The 21,637-nt window shown below is 57.7% G+C and overlaps 2 protein-coding genes across 4 annotated transcripts; one reads left to right on the top strand and one right to left on the bottom strand.

Moving 5' to 3' along the window:
- Nucleotides 1–1,868: 1,868 nt before the first annotated feature.
- Nucleotides 1,869–10,160, top strand: SLC39A13 (solute carrier family 39 member 13). 3 transcript variants are annotated; one of them, XM_027562394.1, is made up of 10 exons: nt 1,869–1,932; nt 3,531–3,839; nt 6,032–6,145; nt 6,364–6,488; nt 7,138–7,242; nt 7,352–7,441; nt 8,101–8,151; nt 8,469–8,601; nt 8,779–8,878; nt 8,971–10,160. In XM_027562394.1, exons 2-10 carry the CDS (start codon nt 3,539–3,541, stop codon nt 9,044–9,046), a joined length of 1,095 nt encoding a protein of 364 aa, XP_027418195.1. In that variant the 5' UTR covers nt 1,869–1,932; nt 3,531–3,538; the 3' UTR covers nt 9,047–10,160. The 3 variants fall into 3 exon arrangements, with proteins under 3 accessions (XP_027418195.1, XP_027418196.1, XP_027418194.1); XM_027562395.1 differs by having other exon boundaries at nt 1,873–1,932; nt 8,469–8,597; XM_027562393.1 differs by having other exon boundaries at nt 1,873–1,932; nt 8,469–8,878.
- Nucleotides 10,161–12,010: 1,850 nt separating this feature from the next.
- On the bottom strand, nt 12,011–18,030 carry PSMC3 (proteasome 26S subunit, ATPase 3). The gene is made up of 12 exons (XM_027562392.1): nt 17,773–18,030; nt 17,450–17,533; nt 16,693–16,818; nt 16,176–16,280; nt 15,909–15,971; nt 15,530–15,667; nt 14,972–15,115; nt 14,704–14,852; nt 13,732–13,828; nt 13,374–13,519; nt 12,490–12,571; nt 12,011–12,169 (listed from the first exon to the last, which is right to left on the bottom strand). Exons 1-12 carry the CDS (start codon nt 17,848–17,850, stop codon nt 12,059–12,061), a joined length of 1,323 nt encoding a protein of 440 aa, XP_027418193.1. The 5' UTR covers nt 17,851–18,030; the 3' UTR covers nt 12,011–12,058.
- Nucleotides 18,031–21,637: the final 3,607 nt, after the last annotated feature.

Below are 21,637 nucleotides of genomic sequence, written 5' to 3'. Positions count from 1 at the left end.
TATATATCTCAATACCTTTAATCATCCTCCTTGTCATGAGTTTAAACTAGTGGATATATTTAAAGATATTTCTACATTTCTCTTTTCTTACTCATCCACATCCAGAAACCCCTGGCAGATCTAACTCAACATTTTTAACAGCCACACTTTGGTTCCCCCACTGAACTCTACCTGGGCTCTTCTGGCTCATGACCATTTTCCAGTCTCATCCCAACCCCCAATACATTAGGGAGTCTAATGATGGAAATTCCGGCCCGAGTGAGAGAAAAGGGCAGAGAGAAGGCAGCATGTGGTGTTTCTAGCCGGGTCTTGCCCATCCCCTTACTGGCGGCCAGCAGTCCTCAGCTCCTAGTGGCGGGAATGCTGACTGTGTTATTGTGAAATCATTTGTATATTGTGAAGTGCTTTGCATGTGATGGAGTGATTTGCATAGGGCAATGGGGAGGGCATCTTAGAGATCCCAAAGCAGCATCCCTGAGTGTCCTCCTCCCTTTACAAAGTAAGTTGGGGCTTCCACTTCAGAACTCAGGAAGCGGAACAGGAGGGCGCCCCAGCAGAACTAAGGGCCTGGTGGATGAGGCAGACAGGACTTTCAGAGGAAAGCTGATCCGCTGTGTAGTTGGGGGTCTAGGAAGGGCGAACGTGGGCGAGTGCACGTAGAGTAGAACAGGGCAACTGGTGTAGGTGTAGCACGTGACAGCCCTGTGCTGTCGGAGCCCTGGTAACAGAGTGACACATGACGGATGAGGACCCGCCGCAGGAGCAGATGAGGGTCAGAGGCTCGGAGACTCCCACCCCGGACACAGTCTCTACCCAAGGGGGCACCCAAGTGCCCCTTTCCTGGTATTATATGGTCCTGGCAGATTCCCCAAGAAGAATGCAAAAGTGGAAATGCCAAACCAGATTCCCATGATCCTGCAAGTGAGAGGTGCTCTCACATGCTCTGGGTCCAGGGACACCCAGGTTTGAATCGGGCTTCTGCCATCTGTGCCACCCTGCGCTAACAGTCCCCACCTTAACGGGACAGACCCGAGGATTCAGTGAAGACAGTACGAACAGAGTGAATGGCACGTCATCGACGTTCAGTTAAACTGCAATTATAATAATAATTATGCTAGTTTGCTGCCCTCGTCTAAAGTGACGGAAGCACAGAGTCTCTGCTCCCCAGGGTTTGAAGTTTACCGGGCAGCAACGTCGGGCCACCGTGCATTGGACTCCAAAGGGTTACAAGCCCTGGAGACAAAAGGCTTGAGGTTCCCAGTGAAAAACCAAAGCATAAAAATAATTCGATGAGTAAGAATAAAATTCCCTCTTCTGAGGTTCCCGGGGCTAGGCCCCTCCCTGTGGCAGGAACTTCCCCTTTCCCTGGCTCATGGAGGAGCCAGGCCCGGCTGACTCAGAGCAGGAGCGCGGCAGCCGTCCCCCGCCCTGCACACCCGGACCCCGGCCCGGGGCGGCGCCGTCCTGCGGCCGAGCGCGCCCCCGTGCGGCCGCGGCCAGCACCGCCGCCCGAGAGAGGAAGCGGCGGCCGGGCCCCGCAAGCCCAAGTGCCCCGGCCGCTCGCGGTCCCCGCGGGGGCCGCTGCCTCCTCTCTCGCGCAGCCAGGCCGAGCCGGGCGCCCACGGGGCTCCCACTTCCGCCCGACGCTCCCCGCCGCTGTCCCCGGTCCGGCCCGAGCGGAAGTGCGCCAGCCTCCTGGGTCCCCCATAGCCTCGAGGCGGAAGCGCGCCCCTTTACCGCCGCTCCCCCCGCGACCCCGCGGCGCGCGGCGCGCCGGGTTCCGGACAGGTCCCGTGTGACGTGGCCGCGCGCTGGGGGCGGCTCCGGGCCCGGGTGGAGGGGGGCGCCGGGCCGGGCGGGGCAGAGCCGGGGCGGGGCGCGGTGCCGCAGCTGGATGGCCGGGGCCGCCCGGAGCGCCGCCGCCGCCGCACGGTGAGTGACCGCCCGACGCCCGGGGCCCGAGTCCCGGACAGGGCGGACTCTGCCGATCCCCTTGTCCAGGTCAGACCTGGGCCTCTCGCCCGGGAGTTAAAACTTCCTTGGGCTCTTCTCCTCTGTCTCCCCACGCGTCGTCCCCATCTCTCCCCGCTCCGCATCCGTCTTTGGCTCTCCCCCTCTTCACTCTGCCGCTCTTGCTTCCCCCGTTCTCTCTTCTCTCTGACTCTCTTCGGTAGCCCTATCTCCTGTTCCACACCTGGGGCCCCCTCACCTCTAACCGTGACCCGCCTCTGCCTCCCAAGCCCGGCCCAAGCCCGGCCTCCTGGCCGCAGTCCCGCCTTTGGTCCCCAGTGGAGCCCAGTGGGTTTCATCAGGGTCCCGTTAAGGCCTGGAGATCCCAGACCCTGGCGTCTCTTCCAGCTGCTTTCCCTTCCTCCCATCTCCATCAGGAGATGAGGAAACTGAGGCAAAGACATCACCGGCTCAAGGTCACAGACGGCCTGAGGCTGGGAAGACCACATTTAAACCTCACGCCCGAGTTTCCAGGTTGAACTTCCCTCTTGGTTGACTCACATCCAGATCCTGTGATCTGCTCGCTGGGTACACTCCGGCTGCCCCTTAACACGAGGAGGGCTCTCTGTATCTTCACCATGCCAGGCAGGCTCACCCAACGGGCAAATTCATCTCACCCTCACGACCAAGTGAGGGAGGCCATACTGATCTTCCTCGGAAGAGGAGGAGACTAAGGGCTCAGAGAAGGGCTTTAGGGACTTGTCCGCAGTCAGGCGAGGAGGGCACGGCAGCCCACTCCAGTATTCTTGCCTGGAGAATCCCCATGGACAGAGGAGCCTGGCGGGCTACAGTCCACGGGGTCGCAGAGAGTTGACAGGGCTGAGCGACTGAGCACACAGCACCGCAAGCCCAGCAGCTTTAAGCGTGGAGCACAAGGTTAAGGGTGGGTCTTGGATGCCCGTGCCCCGTGCATCTGGGAGGCCTCTCATCACTGAAGGAGCCTCTCTCTTCGGTCTCACCTCACCTCCTGCCTGTCTCCAGGCCCCGGGGTATTAGACTCATTTCCTAGGAAGAAGCCCTGATGGTCTTGACCTAGCCCAGCTGCTTGGCTTCCGCCACCTGCGCTTCCTAAGCTCGTCCCGTCAAGCTAGACAATGCTGCTGCCGGCCACGCTTCTGGGGGTATCCTCACTAGGGCGCATCCTGGCAGTCAGGCTTTCTCCCCTGGCAGCCAGACACCCTGATGGGGCGGGCCTGCCGGTGGCTGAAGGGAACTCAGCCAGCGCCTCACCCTGTCATTAAGGAAAGTTTAGCCCTAGGCGGACAGGCTGACACAAAGTCTGGAACTGGCTCCCAAGGAAAAAAAAAATGTGTGGTCCTTGGAAGTGGGGTGTGGAGGAGCAGAGCCCCATTGCTCCGTGCACCCCTCACAGGGGTCCTTGGAGGCCCTGGGGGAGGCAGGCAGGAGGGCGGGTGCCGTGGCCGCAGGGAGCGCGGGGAGGGTCCAGGTGCCACGTTTTCTAAGCAGGTGCGCGGCCAAGGGTGGCCGCTCACGCAAGCGGCCTTTGTGTGTTTTTTCAGCACGTGGCATGCCTGGATGTCCCTGCCCCGGCATCGGCATGGCGGGACAGAGGCTCCTCTTCTTTGCGGCTCTTGCCCTGGAGCTCCTGGGAGGGGCTGGGGGCTCCCAGCAGGCCCTCCGGAGCCGGGGGGTGGCAGCGGCCTGTCGCCTGGACAGTAAGGAGAGCGAGTCCTGGGGGGCCCTGCTGAGTGGAGAGAGGCTGGAGACGTGGATCTGCTCCCTCCTGGGCTCACTCATGGTGGGGCTCAGCGGGGTCTTCCCACTGCTTGTCATTCCCTTGGAGATGGGGACCACGTTGCGCTCAGAAGGTAAATGATCACCTCTCCGGCACCCAGGGGGCAGCAGGTGACCCGGGGACGACAGGTGACCCAGGGGCGGCAGGTGACCGGGGAACCATGCCGCTGCCCTTCGTGGGAGAGCCGGGTCTCGTCCCAGGCGGCAGCATGTCTGAGGTAGAGGGCTGGACCGAGTACAGTTCTTCCCCGCGGTCCAGTGAGCCGGGGTGCGCCAGCTTATTTGTTCATCCATTTGTGCACCTGTTTATTCTGAAAGATGAACATCAGCAAACGTTCACTGCGAAGCAAGAGGCAAGGCTGGAAATAGGACGCCAGGCTGCCTGGGGTTCAAAGCCTGGCTGTGCCACTTGGGGTAGTATTGCGTGAGTTCCTTAACTTGGCTCTGCCTCAAGGTCCCAACCTTAAAAACGGGGATAATAACAGTATAAACTTCATAGATGTTTTTGTGACGATTAAATGAACTAATATCAGTAAAGCGATTGGAAGAGTGCCCAGCCACTGAAAAGCCTGGGGGATATCGTCCACCCTGGCTTCCAGACCTGGGAGGGGGGCGTTCTTGAACACAAGTGGACCTGCCTCCCCTGAGTGTCACCTTGTACCGTATTTAGCGAGTGAGGAGTGGGTTTGGGATCTTACTGAGACGTGAGGTGGTGGTACTGGTGGGGCAGGTGGGATGATGCAGGAGAAGACGGTTGCTATTCAGCCCGTCTTGATGTTATACCTCTGGGGTAATACATGAAATGCTGTATGCAGACCTGATGAGCAGTGGGACTAGGTGTCACCTCTGGCCAGAGTTTCCTTGCTGTCTCAACCATGCTTAGGCGTGGACTGTGCAGGCTTACGTCCTGGGCTCCAACCACAGCGAGGCTGGCTTCATGTGGCAGGTGGTGCCACGGTGACCCCTACAAGGGTAGGGGTGGTGGGCCCAACACACCACATAAATTAAGCAGTTAACTTGAAAAAAAAAGAAGACTGTCCACCGCTGGGAAGGGGCTCCATGTTCACCAGCCAGTGCCCCGTAAAAAGCGCCACCTCTTGCTTCAGCCCCACTTCAGCGTGCAAAAGGGTACTCAGACCCAGAGCCCCCAGGGCGGCCTTCCCTGGAACATGGAGAGGCTGGCAGCCCGCCTCCTCTGGGGAGGGCACCCGGGAGGTGGGCGCAGGCATGGCAGAGGGCTTTCCTTGGCTTCCTCTTCCTGCCGTGTGCGTGTGTCCACAGTGACGTTCTGTGGTGAAAGAGAAACAGGACCAGATGGGGAGCCCTAAAGATGCAGGTGGCTGTCGCCCCCAGCCAGGACAACGCCATGGAAGTTCTGGACCAGCCCTGGGAATCTCTGAAGCGAGGGTCCCCCGGGGACTTGTGCTGCCTGCCAGGCTTAGGAACCATTCATTCAGCAGATGGACATGCACACAGCCGTGCCGGGCCCTGGGCTGAGGGCTGGCACCGCAGCTGTGAACACAGCCCTCTTCAGGCCCGGCGCTCCTGACCTTCTCATGGCATCCCTGCGGGGTCAGCCTAGGGAGGACTTGGATTGTTAGCTCCATTTTACAAATGGGGACGCACGGGCACAAAGGAGTTCTTCTAGGAGCCCAAGGTCGCACAGCATGGAAGCAGTAGCTACCCTGGGATCATACGCCCACCACCAAGCCACCTTTTCCCTCTGGGCCTCAGTTTGTCTACTGAACCAAGGGCCCCTTTAGGGCACTTCCAACTCTGGGTATTCTAAGTCTGCACAGGTTGTCAGATCTCTGCCACTTCGCTGAGAGTATCAGTGGCCGAGAAGAGAAAAACTCCTCTTTAATAAGCATTTCTTACACGTGTTGTCATTTAATTTCATCAAGATCACTCACTGTCAGATAGATACAATTGTCCCCAGTTTACAGATGATGAGACTGAGCCCTGGAAGTAATCTGCCCAGACTTACCAGCTGCTGGCTTTGGGGGCTGGGGCTTGTCCACTCTCTTAGCCCTGGAGCAGTAGTGGCTCCACGCGCGCCCTGCAGGACGTGGTGAATTCCTGCTGAACACCAGCCCCTGGAGGGGCTGGAGGCTGGGGGCCCGGGGAGGCCAGCAGCCCACGTCCAGCCGTCCAGAGACTTGCAGTCTGGTTGGGATCACACCAGAAGCCCAGTAAGCTGGGTGGGGAAGGGGTCAGGCCAGGGACTCTGGCCTCCGTTCCCAGGTCCCACATCTCTGCCTTGTAGCTGGGGCACGGCGCTTGAAACAGCTGCTCAGCTTTGCCTTGGGGGGACTTCTGGGCAACGTGTTTCTCCACCTGCTCCCCGAGGCGTGGGCCTACACGAACAGCGCCAGCTCTGGTGAGTGAGGCCACAGGCTGGGGGGGCCAGGAGGGTGGTGGGCAGTGGGTGGAGCTGGTGCCCAGGCCCAGGAATGACCTAGGCCGTGCCCACTCTGAAGAATGACTGGGAGAGGGGTTCCTGGACCTCTGTCACGGTCCCAGTGCCCCCGTTCCAATTGGGGGAGGGGGGCCCACCCCGGATCTGTGGCCCTGGCTTGTCAGTGCTGCCCCCTGCAGGTGGTGAGAGGCAGAGCCTGCAGCAGCAACAGCAGCTGGGACTGTGGGTCATTGCTGGCTTCCTGACCTTCCTGGTGTTGGAGAAGTTGTTCTTCGACAGCAAAGGGAAGGAGGAGACCAGCCAGGTGAGCCCCAAACTCCAGAGCCTACACAGGTCAGCCTTCATTCTGTGGTGGTACTAGGGCCTGGAGGCCCAGGTTTTGAGTCAGTTCAGTTCAGTTCAGTCCCTCAGTCGTGTCCAACTCTTCGCGACCCCATGGACTGCAGCACGCCAGGCCTCCCTGTCCATCACCAACTCCCAGAGTTTACTCAGACCCATGTCCATTGAGTTGGTGATGCCATCCAGCCATCTCATCTGTTGTCCCCTTCTCCTCCCGCCCTCAGTCTTTCCCAGTATCAGGGTCTTTTCCAGTGAGTCAGTTCTTCACATCAGGTGGCCAAAGTATTGGAGTTTCAGCATCAGCCCTTCCAGTGAATATTCAGGTTTTGAGTCAAGCCCTAAAAAGAGTCTCTCGGCCCTTTCCTGGGAGCTCTGGGAGGTTGGGCCAGCTTGTCTGGAAGGATCCGGGCCCAGCCCCTGCCATGACTTGTCTCCATGGATAATGGTGACAGCAGTGTGGAAAGCAGAGGGCTTGCTGGGTCTGGGGTCACCCGGCTGGTTGAGCAGCGAAGTCCAGCCGGATAAAAGCGGTGTCCCCTGTCTCCCTCCCTTTGTTTACCCTGGCCGAGTGGGGGGCATCTAATGTCACCTCTCCCCCCTTCTCCTGGCCCTAGGCCCCCAGCAAAGACCCCGCAGCTGCTGCCGCGCTCAATGGAGGCCACTATCTGGCCCAGCCGGCTGCAGAGCCCGGCCCGAGCGCCGTGGTCCGGAACATCAAAGTGAGTGGCCCGCTCGGGCCCTGCCCCCCACAGCCGCCCCACCCCGAGTGGCCGGCCTGGCTCAGGCCCACCTGCCTGGCTCAGCCCAACCCTGTCCCTCCTCACCCAGGTCAGTGGCTATCTCAACCTGCTGGCCAACACCATAGACAACTTCACCCACGGGCTGGCCGTGGCCGCCAGCTTCCTAGTGAGCAAGAAGGTGAGTGAGGCTGGGGTGGGGGCGGGGGCGCAGGCCATCGCGACAGGCATGCAGGGCCCACATTGACCAGGAGGCCCTGCCTCCAGTCACTTCCTCCACGCTCCCTGCACCCAGCACCTTACCTCAGCCTCCTTACTGCGAACACTCCTCGGGACCACGGGCCTCAGCCAAGCTGCTAGACTCAGCCCCTTCCTGCTTCTACGTGCCTCTCCCCACTCCTGCTCCCTCTGCCTCTGTGCTTGGGCCCCGAGGTCTGTCTGCCCTTGAACTGGCCCACCTTGTCCCCCTCTGGTGGCTTCCTCCTCCCTGCTGCCTCTGCTTGGAGTGTTCTTTCTACCACTCTCATCCTTCAGGCCTCCGTTCCAAAAGCACTTTCTCAAAGAGGCCTCTGCTGACCCCTCATCTGTCAGGCCCCTCGTGTCCCATGGCCCCTGTCAAGGCGTGTGGTCACACGGCTCTTTCTGTGTTTACTCAGTCCTTGCCTCTCCCCCCCGGACTGGGAGCTTCTTGAGGGCGGATTCCTGGTCTGTTTTATTCGCTGCTGTATTTCTAGTAGCCAAACAGTGTCCAGCCAGGGCACCCAGAGCAGATACTGGTAGGATGAGCGGACAGCTGGGTACCCTCAACAAAGACCCCCACACACACTCCCCTCCCTGCAGATCGGGCTCCTGACCACCATGGCCATCCTCCTGCATGAGATCCCCCATGAGGTGAGTGCCACAGGGTCCCCATGATCAGCCATGTGGGTGTGCAGCTGGTGGGGGGTACTTTGGGTGGGACTGCCCAGCAATGGTTGGCTTGGGGGGCTGCACCAGAGACCTGGGGCTACTCAGCCTACTCAGACTACAGCCACCATTGCAGCCATGCTCCAGCCTCCTCAGGACTGGGGTCCCAGCAGAGGGGTTGTGGGCCGAGGGTCCCAGCGATGGGGCTGCTGCTGGGGGCTCGGTGCACCCATCCACACCTGAGATGCTCAGGGCGTCTGGCCCCACCGGGGCCCAGAGTGATCGTCTGGACCTCCCCTCAGGTGGGCGACTTTGCCATCTTGCTCCGGGCCGGCTTTGACCGATGGAGCGCAGCCAAGCTGCAGCTCTCGACGGCACTGGGGGGCCTGCTGGGCGCCTGCTTCGCCATCTGTGCGCAATCCCCCAAGGGAGTAGGTACGGGCGTGGGGGTGGTGGCGGTCCGCAGAGGGGCCCTGGCCGAAGGGCACGGCCGCCCTGACCCGGGTATCCGAGCCCGGCTCTGCTCGGGTCCACCCCGCGGGATGGGGGGCGGTCGGTACACGTGGCCGCCCAGCCCCCCCCAGCCAGTCAGGGCTCCTCCCCCTGCTACAGAGGAGACGGTGGCCTGGATCCTGCCCTTCACCTCCGGTGGCTTTCTCTACATCGCCCTGGTGAACGTGCTGCCCGATCTCTTGGAGGAAGATGACCCGTGGTGAGCTGCCCGCCGGCACTGCCATTGGCAGGCCCCTGCCCGCTGCCCGTCGGCCCGTGCGGCCCCCTGAGCCCCGGCCCTCTCGCCCGCAGGCGCTCCCTGCAGCAGGTGCTTCTGCTTTGTGCGGGCATCGTGGTGATGGTGCTGTTCTCGGTCTTCGTGGAGTGACTGTCTCGGCGCCCCACTCCTGCACAGCAATAAGAGACTCGGATTCACTCTGTGACCATGTGTGTGTATGAGTGAATATGCGTGTGTCAGAGAGCGAGTGCACCTCCAACCCAACAAGAGGGTGGTGTGTGTGTGTGTGATGTGCACATGTGACCAGAGGTGTGTGCGAGGCCGACACTGTGATCCCTGACGCCCGGGCCCGCCCACTGGTCTTCTCCCCCTGCCACCCTGGGGGCTTGCACCGCCGGAGTCAGCAGTGAGGCACGGGAGTGGCGGTCCCGGGCAGAGGCCTCTGTGCGTGATGCTGGGAAGAGTGAGCCGCCCAAGGAGCCAGGCCTGCAGCGAGCCCCAAAGCTGTCCCCGCCGAGGCCTCCGTGGCCCTGGGCCTTGGGGGTAAGCCCCTGGGGGCGTGCACCCGGCTCCGAGCAGCCAGGGACCAAGGCTGGGGCACCTTTTCTCAGCCGTGGCCTGGTCCTCCCTTCACCAGCTCTGAGGCCAAAGAGAGGAGAGGCGGGTGCTTCGCCCCCGGCTCCACTCAGCGCTGACGGCCCTACTGCACCCAGCGCGGAGCTGGGAGATGCTTTCTAAGACCTTTTCCCCGTCAGCCCTGGGCCGGCTCCTGTCCCCCCCACCGCTGCGAATGCTCCCTGGCAGCGCCGGCAGCTCTTGCCACCTCCAGCTGCCAAACGGCAGCCAGCAGGGCAGCGAGCGGCCCTGGGCCAGTGTCCTCCCCGTCTGCTCGGGTGCTCCTGCCAGCCCGGGGTCCGGAAGACACTCTGGGGGCAGGAAGACAGGAAACGGTGGCCGCCTGCCCCCGACGCGGGCCCCCTTCCCCAGCCACCGCGGGTGGGGCTGGGCGGGGGCGGTGAGGGCTCCACGTTGTCAGCACTCAGGAATGTGCTCTGGGAGAATGCTGAAGCCATAATCCCCAGCTATTTCCCTTGGCCGACACCCAGGTACTCAGCTGGCCCGCTCCACAGCCAGGCTCCAGCCTCGTGGGGAGGAGTCGCCGTCAGGAGGGGCTGATCGATTTTATAGCAGTTTTGCTGTGGTTCCGTTTGTATCTGTAAATAACTTGTATAGATGAGATGCAAATAAATATACACGAACTGGCTGCCTCTGTTCTGCACACGAAAGCCGGGCACCCCGTGTCCCCGCCAGGTTGGCTGTTCTGCGCACCCCGGCTCTTGCAGGTTGCCCAGCCTGTCATCCCTGCCTTCTAGCCCTTCTGCTCCTCTGCACTCTTTTGAGCTGCTTCTCAGAACAGGGTATAAACATTCCACGTTTCCCTGGCTTGTTCTGCTGTTAGCTTTTTATGTCAATAAAACAAGCCTGGTTCTAGGCCATTATAGCCCACGTCACCCCCAAGGCTGGTGTCCTCGCAGACCTGCGAACCAAGGGCTTCTTCCCAGCCTGGCCTGAGTAACTTCACCACGGGAGGGAGCTCCACCCACAAAGTCGTCTCCAGGTTTGGCCTCCATGAAATTATTTTTTGTTAAAAAGGAAAAATGAAATCTTTATTCTAAACCACACCCTCGCCTCCAGTGAACAGGCTGAGTAAAGCCAGCATCAGGCATGGGAAGGAGCTGCTTCCTGGGAGAAGGGGGACAGGGAGCGGTGGGCCCAGGCCTGATGAACAGAGGAAGCCAGGGCTGTTCCCCAGCGCCCCCAGCCCTCAGCAGGCATAGGGCATAGATGCACTCAGCTCGCCGAGGGAGGCAGCCAGGTCCCATTTACAGATGGGGGCTCCGAGGTCAGGGATAAGAAGCCTGTGGCCTCACTCAGGTGGGGATGCCCAGGAGAGGGACAGAGCTCTATCAGAGGCTGTGCTGGGGCTCCTCTGGAATGGGGTGGTGGTGGTGGGGGGGGCGGGCAGTGGAAGTCAGTGGGACCGATCACCAAGGAGTGTGCAGTGAGGGTACCCCCTGACCCAGGCTGGCGGCCCGGAGGCAGTGGGAGAGGGAGGGGCCTCCAGACTGGCCAGCAGTCAGTAGTTCTGGGATTGTGGGCACGGCCCCTCAGAGGGGATGGGAAGAGGGTAGGGGGCTCTTGCCAGGGGGCAAGTGAGAGCCGATGGGGGTTCTTGAAGGGTTGCTGTTTTAACAGGCCATTTGTGGGGGTGGGGGGACGGCCAAACCTGCTGACAACAACACAGTAGGCTTTATGCTCACCCCTAGGTTTGAATCCTGGCTATGCCGTCTAAGAGTTGCATGGTCTTGGCCCAGCTGCTCAGATGCATCCATAAAACAGGGCTGCCCTACTGGTGGCTGAGATTAACTAGATACAATTAAGCATAAGATCCGCAAAGCGTGTGGTCCCCGCCGAGCCCTCAGCCAGCGGTGAACCACCCGGTCAGCTTTCAGGCAGCAGAGCTGAAAGGGTGGCAGGCAGATGACCAGCAGATGTGGGGCGTCACAGGGACGGGGCGGGGGGCAGGACCAGGGGTGGGAGAGGACACCGGGTGAGCAGGGTCAGGCCTAGAAGGGCTCTCACCGGATCTTGCTTGAAGCTCATTTTTCAGCGGGAGGAAATGGGCCAATAGCGAACCAGGACGTGGAAACAAACAGAAGGCTTGGCAGCCAGGAACCAGGGAGCCAAGGCCCAGAGCCTGGCTTTACCAGGAAGCAAGGTCGAGGGCCAGAGCACCAAGATTCAAAAGGAAGGGAAACACTGGTTTGGCTTTCTGTGTAGGCCCCTCAGGCAAACTGCAGGTTAACAAGAATTTTCAGAAGCTCAGACTGAGAGGCGGGGTAGGGAGTGTGCAGTCAGAGGGGTCTGGAGGCCAGAAGACCCCAGGGAGCAGCTGGGGCGCACACCCATCCCTGCCAGGGGGCCCCGCCCTAACAACTGGTCTGAGGCCCATGGCTCGCTTGGGTTTCTAGCAGCAGCACCTAGGGAAGGGCCTCCGGCATACACCCCGACTCCTCTACCCAAGGCCCCAGGAAGGTGAGACAGACAGGCAGCAGGAATGGGAAGCATCCTTTATTGCGCGTGTCCGCCAGCAGGAGGCCCCTAGGCGTAGTACTGCAGGTTGGCCTTCTTCTTGGCCTGTACCTCCAGGATGCCCTCCATGTAGTCCTCGTGGGTGAGCTCCGTGGCGCCTCTGCGCAGTGCGATCATGCCCTGTGCCCAGACAGACGGACAGGCTCTGGGTTCCTCCTCACGCCCCAGCTCCCCAGACAGGCTCTGGGTCCCTCCCTACGCCCCAGCCCCCAGACAAGAGATACAGGCTCTTAGGTCCCTCCCCACGCCCCAGCCCCCAGACAGAGACACAGGCTCTGGGTCCCTCCCCACACCCCAGAACAGATAGGCTCTCTGGCCCCTCCCCACGCCCTGGTCCAGCTCCCGGAGGCCTCCACCTTCTCAGCCCCTCCCTCGGCCGCCTCCACCAGCCTGAGCAGGGAGGTGGTGTGAAGCGCCCACCCTCTGCAGCCCGCACTCACCGCCTCCACACACACTGCCTTGCACTGGGCCCCGTTGAAGTCATCCGTACAGCGGGCCAGTTCCTCGTAGTTCACGTCAGGACTGTGGGGAGGTAGGGCGAGACTCAGTGACTGAGGAGAGGGGCCAGGAAGAGCAGCTATCCCCCACACGCTCCCTCAGGCAGTGAGGTCGACTCGCCCGGATCACGGAAGAGTCCCTTCCCCACTGGGCCTCGTCCCTCCGTCCCTCTGCACAGGGCAGGGGGGAGGCAGGAGGCAGGGAGGTCAGAGTAGGTTAGACCAAGTCATTTCTAGTGTCTCCAGCCTTCGAGATGCACCTGGACCCCAGGATCCAGTCTGGGGGGAGCAGAAGGTTGTGCAGACAGAAGACAGCCGTCTGCCTGTCTCAGGCGGGCGGGCCCTGTACCGGCACAGTGCTGTGGCGACTCACCTCCTGCGCCAAGCATTGCACTGGACATTATCACAACCCCGGGAGGTTGCAGCCCTCACCCCCAAGTCCCAGGAAGAAAACCAAGGCTTATGCCACCTGCAGACGGGCACACAGATCTGAACCAGGTCTGCCTGGCCCCTGGCAGCATTCCCCTGGGCCAGGCTGGGCTGTGTTCACCTGCTAGGGCAGAGGAGGCCAGGAAACGGCCCGGGCTGGCACGCCTTCCGATCCCGGGGCAGGGGGTGTGTGTGCAGGTGAACGCTAAGGATCCTGGGCCCCAGTAAGGTTCTGTGTCAGGTCAGGCACCTGAGAGAAAGGGAGGCCGCTGCGGGGACAGTGCTGTGTGAATGGGAGGTGGAGGGAGAGGGGAAGCCCGGGGAGGCTCAGTACGAAGAGGACTGGGATGGCTCTGCTGCCCCTGAGGTCTCAGCGCCTCGCTCGTGACTTTACGCACCTGACGTTCATCTTCCGGGAGTGGATCTGCATGATTCTGGCCCGGGCCTCCTCGTTGGGCATGGGGAACTCGATCTTGCGGTCCAGGCGGCCTGAGCGGAGCAGGGCAGGATCCAGGATGTCTACTCTGTTGGTGGCTGCGATGACCTGAGAAGGAGACGCGGCCGCTTGAATGAGGAGGGAGCTTCAGAGACAGGTGACAGGCATGGCCACGACCGGCAAGGAGGCAGCCCGGGTCAGGTGAGACGGCACCGGATATTCAAGACCGCCTCTAATTCTAACTCGAGCTGCGCCAGTGAGACAACAGAAGACCCCTGACCTCTCAGCGCCCCTTCCTCCCCTGTGAAGACAACACCCACCTTCACTTGGGTGTTGGGCTGGAAGCCGTCCAGCTGGTTTAGCAGCTCCAGCATCGTCCTCTGCACCTCCCGGTCCCCGGCCTTCTCACTGTCGAAGCTGGGCCCCGAAGGAGACACTGGTGAGGCCACAGCTCGGGGGACGCCCTCCCCTGCTCCTCCAGAAGCCCAACCCAACCCATCCCGGGGCGGAGAGGAGTCCCGCTCAGCCTGGGGGCCCCCAGCCCAGGGACAGCACAGAAATGGTGTCAGATGTGAGAGCTCCTGGGCTCAGGTGCCGAACTGAGGACAGAACAGTGAGCAAAACCCGCTGCCTGGCCTGTGCCCCCAATGAAGGTGCCATCACAAACTGAACTAAAACTCAGAAGAAATAGAGAGATCTGGCCCAGACTTGGCATGGAACAGGGGGCCCAGGCAGCTGTCCCCGAGGAAATATCCCTCAGGCTGAGATCTGAGGGCTGAAAACACATCACTGGGCAACCGACCAGCAGAGATCAGGGGAAAAGGAAAAGCACATTCCAGAAAGAAAAGAGCAGGTGGCAAATCTCTGCCAACGAGCGGGCCTGCAAACCGAGGGGCCGCCTGGAGGAAGCCAGGGTGGGGGGGTGGGGCGGGGAGGTGAGGGCAGGGACGGGGTGAGGCTGGAGGGGAGCTGGGGAACCAACACACAGCCCCGCAGGCCGTGGCAAGCCCAGCATTTATGCCACGGAACAGTGGGGAGGCGCGGAAGGGGAAAGCAGGCTCTGTCTGCATGAGGAGCTGGCGGAGCCAGTCAGTGAAACTTTGAGAGGAACCTGCTGGCAACTGTGAGGAGAAAGGATGGTGGGGGAAAAGAAATGAAGCAGGGAGGCTAGTCAGAAGAGCACTAAGAAGTCCAAGCACATGGAGAGCGCCGCCAGCATCCCAGGGCGAGCAGGCAGCAGGGTGGAAGAGCAGGGTTCCAGACCCAACCTGGTGGGACCCCGCACCCCTCACCGCTTGGTGCCGATGGCGTCCAGCTCATCTATGAAGATGATGGACGGTGCTTTCTCCTTGGCCAGCGCAAAGGCGTCCCGGACTAGCTTGGCACCGTCCCCAATGAACATCTGCACCAGCTGGGGGCCGGCCAGCTTCAGGAAGGTGGCCTGGGGTGGACGGTGACAGAATCAGGCCAAAGGCGCAACAAGAGGCCCCTTCGATTCAAGCCCACCCAGCTGAGTCTCAGCTCCCACCCATCTCCCCCCATCCTTCCCAAGGCACTCACCTTGGTCTGCGCAGCACAGGCCCTGGCCAGCAGGGTCTTCCCTGTACCTGGAGGCCCGTACATCAGCACGCCCTTTGGGGGCTGGATCCCTAAGTTCTCAAACTTCTCCTTGTGGTTCATTGGCAGGACAATGGCCTCCACTAGCTGCCAGGAAGAAGACCTGGGTGAGGACAGTGAACCCTGTGGGCTCCCACAGCCTAACCCTCTCTGTAGCCCTCCCACTCAACTTGGGGCCACCGCCGTCTCCTTGCCCCACATCCAGAGGACACAGAACGCTCACTGCCACCAAGGCTGCCGGTGGACTCCCGGAACAGCAGGACAGGGCAGAAGGACGGGTTAAGAACAGGAGCCTGAGCTCCGGTCCTGGCTCTGGCCCTAACCATCTGAGATCCCAAGCAAGCCATTCAGACCCTCCAGAGCTCAGTCTTCTAAACTGTTCCATGGCCTCTTCCCTGCCTCCCTAGAGTGCTGCAAGGATAAGAGGCATGGGAGGAAAAGTGCTCTGGTCACTGAAGCAGAGAGACACAAAAGGCTGGTGAGGTGCCGGGCTTCCCTCACCTCCTGAATCTGCTTATCCAGGCCCCCGATGTCACTGTACTGCTCCGTGGGCCTCTCGTCCACCTCCATGGCCTTCACCCGCGAGTCGTACTCGGTGGGCAGGGTCTCCAGGATCAGATAGGAGTCTTTGTTCACACCCTGGGGACACAGCATGGAAACCTCAGCTCTGTCCCAGCTCAAGGTCTACCTAAGTGACTGGGGGACAGGTGTCCATAGAGTGAAAGGAGAGCCACAGGACCGGGCAACACAAGAATCAAAGGGCAGGCAGCTCCGCAAATGTTCAGGACCCACAGTGACCGGGCCGGGGCCAGGGGCTCGGCTCAGCAGTGGGAGAAACCTCGCTGGAAAAGGCCCGCCTGGGCTCAGGGACACCACTCACCACCAAGTCTCCCGGCTTCAGCTTTTCGGCATCCACCAAGCCAATCACAGGCAGGAAGTAGGTCTGCAGAAGGATTCCAGGTGCAGCCTCAGTCACTGCCCTCAGGTAGGCTCCCGAGTCCTGTCCCACACCCCCCTCTCATGCTCTGCAGCTCCTCCTGCTGTGCCAGCCTCACATCCCCCTCTCATGCTCTGCAGCTCCTCCTGTTGTGCCAGCCTCACATCCCCCTCTCATGCTCTGCAGCTCCTCCTGCTGTGCCAGCCTCACCTGCCGCGTAGAGGTTTTGATCACTGCGCACTTGCCCTTCCTTTGGGAGTCTAGATCAATGTTTGCACCATCTTCTTCTTGGTCGTTAGGATCAACATCTAGAAGCTGGGAAAGAAAGAAGCTCAGATTTGCTCAGCCCCCCTGTACTCTGCAGAGCCCAGAACTTCTGGGGCCTAGACAACCTCAGCACTCCCAGGGCTCGCCATCCCTACCTCACTCCTCAGCCTAGCCCCAAGCCCAGCAAAGGTGCGGTTAATAAATCAGAAGATTTAGCGTGATCTCTGCTCAGAGCTCATCTACCCCCTGAGGAAAAATACCCAGTAGAAAAAGAAACACGAAGCTTCCGATGCCTTTTCAGGCCTGTATATTCCCCTAAAAACTTACAGCAGGAAGGAGAACCTAAGAGGTTTAGATCCTACATGCAATTTAGGCCTCAAAAGGCCCACCCACTCTTTCCCCAATGGCAGGCTGTCTCCAAGCCCCACTGACCCCTCTTCCCCTCCACATACACACACACCTCGATGACGTTGGAGACCAGATACGGCAGCGTCTTGTTCACTTTGATTTTCTCGCTGTTCTCTTTGATCTTGTCCTTCATGGCCTGGAGTTCGTGGGTGACTCGCAACACTTCGCTCTTCATGATCTGGGATGAGGGTGAATGGAAGGAAACATTCAGCCTTACCTTAGCTTATCTGAGGGCCACTTAATTGGAGCACCTTATCCAGGCAGCCGGAGGAACCCTCCTGCACCCCTTCACTCAGCTCGAAGGCTCTCTGAATGCTCAGCCTAACTGTGTCCACAACCAGCAAAGGTTGAAACAGGAGGCCTGTCGGGAGACCTCCAGGGGAAGCAGTTGTAGTCAAGGGAAAAGAGCCAGACTTTGAGTTGAGCAAATACGGGTTTCAGGTTCTGCCTTTCGTTACAGGCTCCATACCTCACCACAGTAAAACACAAAACAAAACAACAACAACCCTCTTTTAGCCTCAGTTTGCTCATCTGTAAAATGGGGGTTTCTTAAAAGACAGACTCTCAAGAGGAATACTGAAAAGCCTGGGAACGGCAGTCAGACCATTCCTTCTCTCAAGCCTGGTCTCCCACCACCCTGGCCCTCTCCCCCTCGCTTTTAAAACTTCGTTTTCTTTTCTCGTTTTCTGGTCTGAGGAGGAAACCGCGGCCCCCACACCTCTCCGAGGGAGGCTGGGGACGACGTGAGAGCACCAGGGCCTGCCCTGTGTGTGGGGACGCGGGCAGGGAGAGGGGGCTTCACTGCCCACCTTGATTTCACTGTCCAGCAGCCGTGTGCGCTGGATGATCTCTTCTGTGGACATCTTGAGAACTTCCTCCCCGATTCCATCTTGCTGCGAAAAGAATAATTTTTTTTCCCTTAAATTCAAGGCAGTTAACTCAGCACTGTGAGTTAGCCAACTCTGCCTCAACTGACCCACTATGCGCCAAAAAACCCAGAATGCAGTCGCGACCGCATACCAAGCGGCCCCAATCCCGGGACCGGGCTCGACCTTGACCCCCGCAGCCACCGCCTCCCCTCCCGCCAGCGGGGTCTCCCCGTGGCCCGAGCTCCAGCACCGCCTGCGCGCACCTCCGCTTCGTCCCACACAGTCGCCATCTTCTCCTGCCGAGTCACTGGACTCTCGAGTTTCGGCAGCAGATTCACCATTCGGAGGAGCAGCCTGAAGATTACACCGGGCGGCAGCCGCAGGGAGAGATCAATATTACCTCTCTTTACGTCTGCTCTTGACTAGTGAGACTCCGTCAACAAGTCCTGACTCTTGAAAAAAATTAGCTTGGGCCGCGTTGCGGCGGCGAATCTGCTTCTCGGATTCAAAAGCTGAAGCGCAGGCCACAGGACCCGCCCCCGCGGCTGCTGAAAAGTTCCCGCCCTCGTCCTGTTAGTGCCACAGCGAGAGGAGGATGCGCCACTGGCTGGAACGCCCAGAGGGGCGGGACCTGGGGCGGAAAAGAAATAGAAAGCGGAGGGAGAAACGACCCAGGGTCCTTGGGAAATGTAGTCCTAATCAGGCTGCTCACAGGCTGCTCCTCCATCCTAAAGGAGGCAGGTCAGGTGGTCTGGTATTCCTATTTCTTTCAGAATTTTCCACAGTTTATTGTGATCCACACAGTCAAAGGCTTTGGCATAGTCAATAAAGCAGAAATAGATGTTTTTCTGGAACTCTCTTGCTTTTTCAATGATCCAGCCTAGACATTTTATTACAAAAACAGAGACATTACTTTGCCAACAAAGGTCCATCTAGTCAAAGCTATGGTTTTTCCAGTGGTCATGTATGGATGTGAGAGTTGGACTATAAAGAAAGCTGAGTGCTGAAGAATTGATGCTTTTGAACTGTGGTGTTGGAGGAGACTCTTGAGAGTCCCTTGGACTCCAAGGAGATCCACCCAGTCCATCCTAAAGGAAATCAGTTCTGAATACTCTTTGGAAGGACTGATACTGAAGCTGAAGCTCCAATACTTTGGCCACCTGATTCGAAGAGCTGACTCATTTGAAAAGACCCTGATGCTGGGAAAGATTGAAGGCAGGAGGAGAAGGGTGAGATGGTTGGATAGCATCACCTACTCAATGGACATGAGTTTGAATAAACTCCGGAAGTTGGTGATGGACAGGGAGACCTGGCGTGCCGCAGTCCATGGGGTTGCAAAGAGTCAGACACGACTGAGCGACTGAACTGAACTGAACAGGGTCTTGTGCCTGTTGGCTTTCAGACTACAATGTACACCGGCAGCTCCATGGGACCTCAGGCCTTCTGATGAAGACTGAAACTAAACCAGCAACATTCCTGGGTTTCCAGTTTGCCGGTTTACCCTACCCGCCATGGAGGTTACCCACCTCTGTAATTGTATGAGCCGATTTCCTCATAATAAATCTCTTTACATACATATATGTCTCCTATGGGATCTGTTCCCCTGGGGACCCCTACTAAAATACTTCTTAAAATCTGTTATTTTGAAAACTGCGAAATACATTAAAAAATTGCAAGAATGGACAATGAATACCTATGTATCTTTCACCTAGAGTCACGAATTGATTTGCATTTTCTTTTGCTGTCTGTTTTTCTGAACCATTTCAAAGTACATTGCAGACATCATGTTACTTCACCTCTAATATTTCAACTTGTGTCTCCTAAGAGTAAAGACATTCTAATAATGGAACTCCAATACATTATAGCATAGTATATTGTCATACCTATAGAATTTAATATTGAGGCAATAAAATCTAATATACAGTCCATATTAAAATTTCTTCAATTATCTCCATAGCATGCCTTAGAGCCTTAAAAAAAAAAATCCAACATCAAGTCAAAAATCACACATGGCAGTCAGTTGTCAGGTCTCTACAGTCTCCTTCAGTTTAGAACAGTCTCCCGATCTTTTTTGGTCTTTCATGACATAGACATTTTTGAAGCATCCTGGCCAGTTGTCTTGTGTACTCTGTTCTCAACACAGCAACCAAGGGAATTATTTTAAAGCCTCGTTAGATCATGTCACTCCTCTGCTCAAAACCCTGCAGCAGCTGTGAGACTTAGAGTAAAAGCCAAGGTCCCTGAAACAGCCTCCCAGGTCCTGCAGGGGATTTTGTGCTTACGTGCTAAGTCGCTTCAGTTGTGTCCAAACTCTGTGCAACCCTATGAACTGTGGCCCGCCAGGCCCCTCTGCCCACGGGATTCTCCAGGCAAGAATACTGGAGTGGGGCGCCATGTCCTCCTCCGGGCACCTTCCCAACCCAGGAATTGCACCCACATCTCTTACATCTCCTGCATCGGCAGGTGGGTCACAGCACCGCTTTTTTCCTCCCCGACAATTTTCTCCAGGACCTTGACTCCCACTCCTTTCCTCTCTGCTCACAGTTACACGGCTCCTTGTTGCTTGGAGATCAGGCCAGGCCAACTCCTACCTTGGACTCTGTTCTGCTGTCCTGAAATGTTCTTTCCAGGATATTTTCTTGCTTCACTCCCTTACCTTTGCTCCTTCAAGTCTTTGCTTAAATGCCTCCTTCTCATCCAGACCCACTGGCACAGCCTTTAATGTTTCAGCCTGCACCTCCTGGGCCTTTTCTGCTCCCACGCTCCTCAACCGCTTACCCTGTGCTATTCTTTTTTAAAAAAATTATATATTTTTATTTTTAAAATCTAAAACCTAAAGAAAAGTTGAAAATACAGTGTAAATAATTTTTTTCTTGCATCTTTTGAGAGAATATTATTGGTTAAATACCACATCACCTTATATACTTTGGTGGGAATTTCCTACAAACAAGGACATTTTCCTACTTAAGCACAATACAACTTCAGTACCAGTAGGTTAACCTTGATGTGTTTCTACCATCTAACCCTTAGCCTCCATTCAAATTTCATCACTTGTCCCAGTAATGTTCTTCACAGCGTTAAAGGACAGACTGCATTCAGACTTGGATTCAGTCCAGAATCAAGATCAGAATCAAGCATTGTATTTAGTTGTAGGGCTTTAGTTTCTTTCAGTCTGGGATTGTTTCTCAGTTTTTCCCTGGCTTCATGACCTTGACACTTTTGAAGATTACAGTTACTTTGTAGAATATTTCTTTCCAAAAATAAAAAAATCTGGCATTAACAGTCTGTTAAAAAATTAATCAATGTATGTATTCTTTAGGCGTGGCAGGTCTTCATTGTTACGGGCTTTCTCTAGTTTCAGTGAGCGGGGGCTGCTCTCTAGTTGCATGGGCTTCTCTTTGCAGTCTCCTGTTGCAGGGAACAGGCTCTAGGGCTCCCGGGCTTCAGTAGCTGCAGTAGGTGGGCTCAGCAGTCCTGGTGCGGGGGCTTTAGTTGCTCCATGAGATGTGGAATCTTCCAGTGCAGGGATCGAGTCCGTGTCCCCTGCATTGGCAGGTGGGTTCTTATCCACTGGACGGCAAAGGAAGTCCTGCAGGGTATTTCTGTTTGTGTTTACCTGGCGTGTCTGCTTGATTACATTCACGTGACTCATCTTTGCAGGAGCCTCACAGAAGAGACGCTGAGTTTCTCACTCCGTTCATGCGGGTAGCAGCTGATTTCATTTTGTTTCATTACTGGAGATGTCGATCTCACTCAGTGATTAATCTGGTTCTACAAACCTTCTCCATGGTGAGGGTTTCCCCTTGAAATTAACAAGTATTTTGTGAGGAAGTACTTTGAAACTATGCAAATATCCCATTCTTTTTTTATTAAGATTTTAATTTGTTCATTTATTAACATCAGTATGGATTTTTGTTTAATTAATCATTACTATGCACTGAATTTTGTATCCCTGCCTCCAAATTCATAACGTTGAAGCTCTAACCCTCAATGTGACGTATTTGGAGATGGGATGTTTGGTGGCTCAGACGGTAAAGCGTCTGTCTACAATGTGAGAGACCTGGGTTCGATCCCTGGGTTGGGAAGATTCCCTGGAGAAGGAAATGGCAACCCACTCCAGTACTCTTG

Source organism: Bos indicus x Bos taurus, chromosome 15 (assembly GCF_003369695.1).
Source record: "Bos indicus x Bos taurus breed Angus x Brahman F1 hybrid chromosome 15, Bos_hybrid_MaternalHap_v2.0, whole genome shotgun sequence".
In the NCBI taxonomy this organism is placed as follows: Eukaryota; Metazoa; Chordata; class Mammalia; order Artiodactyla; family Bovidae; genus Bos; species Bos indicus x Bos taurus.
Note: the sequence above shows the minus strand (reverse complement) of the source record. Positions and strands in the feature narration are given on the sequence as shown.

Bases quoted from the DNA above. Each gene is read 5' to 3' on its own strand.
- PSMC3 (XM_027562392.1), bottom strand. From the start codon at position 17,850: ATGGTGAATCTGCTGCCGAAACTCGAGAGTCCAGTGACTCGGCAGGAG. The intron at 15,972-16,175 runs GTGAGGCTGGCA...ATCCTTCTGCAG, and splicing joins TCAAAACCTCTACGCGGCAG to ACCTACTTCCTGCCTGTGAT. The intron at 15,668-15,908 runs GTGAGTGGTGTC...CTGTGTCCCCAG, and splicing joins TGAAGCCGGGAGACTTGGTG to GGTGTGAACAAAGACTCCTA.
- SLC39A13 (XM_027562393.1), top strand. From the start codon at position 3,539: ATGCCTGGATGTCCCTGCCCCGGCATCGGCATGGCGGGACAGAGGCTC. The intron at 7,243-7,351 runs GTGAGTGGCCCG...CTCCTCACCCAG, and splicing joins CCGTGGTCCGGAACATCAAA to GTCAGTGGCTATCTCAACCT. The intron at 7,442-8,100 runs GTGAGTGAGGCT...CCCTCCCTGCAG, and splicing joins GCTTCCTAGTGAGCAAGAAG to ATCGGGCTCCTGACCACCAT.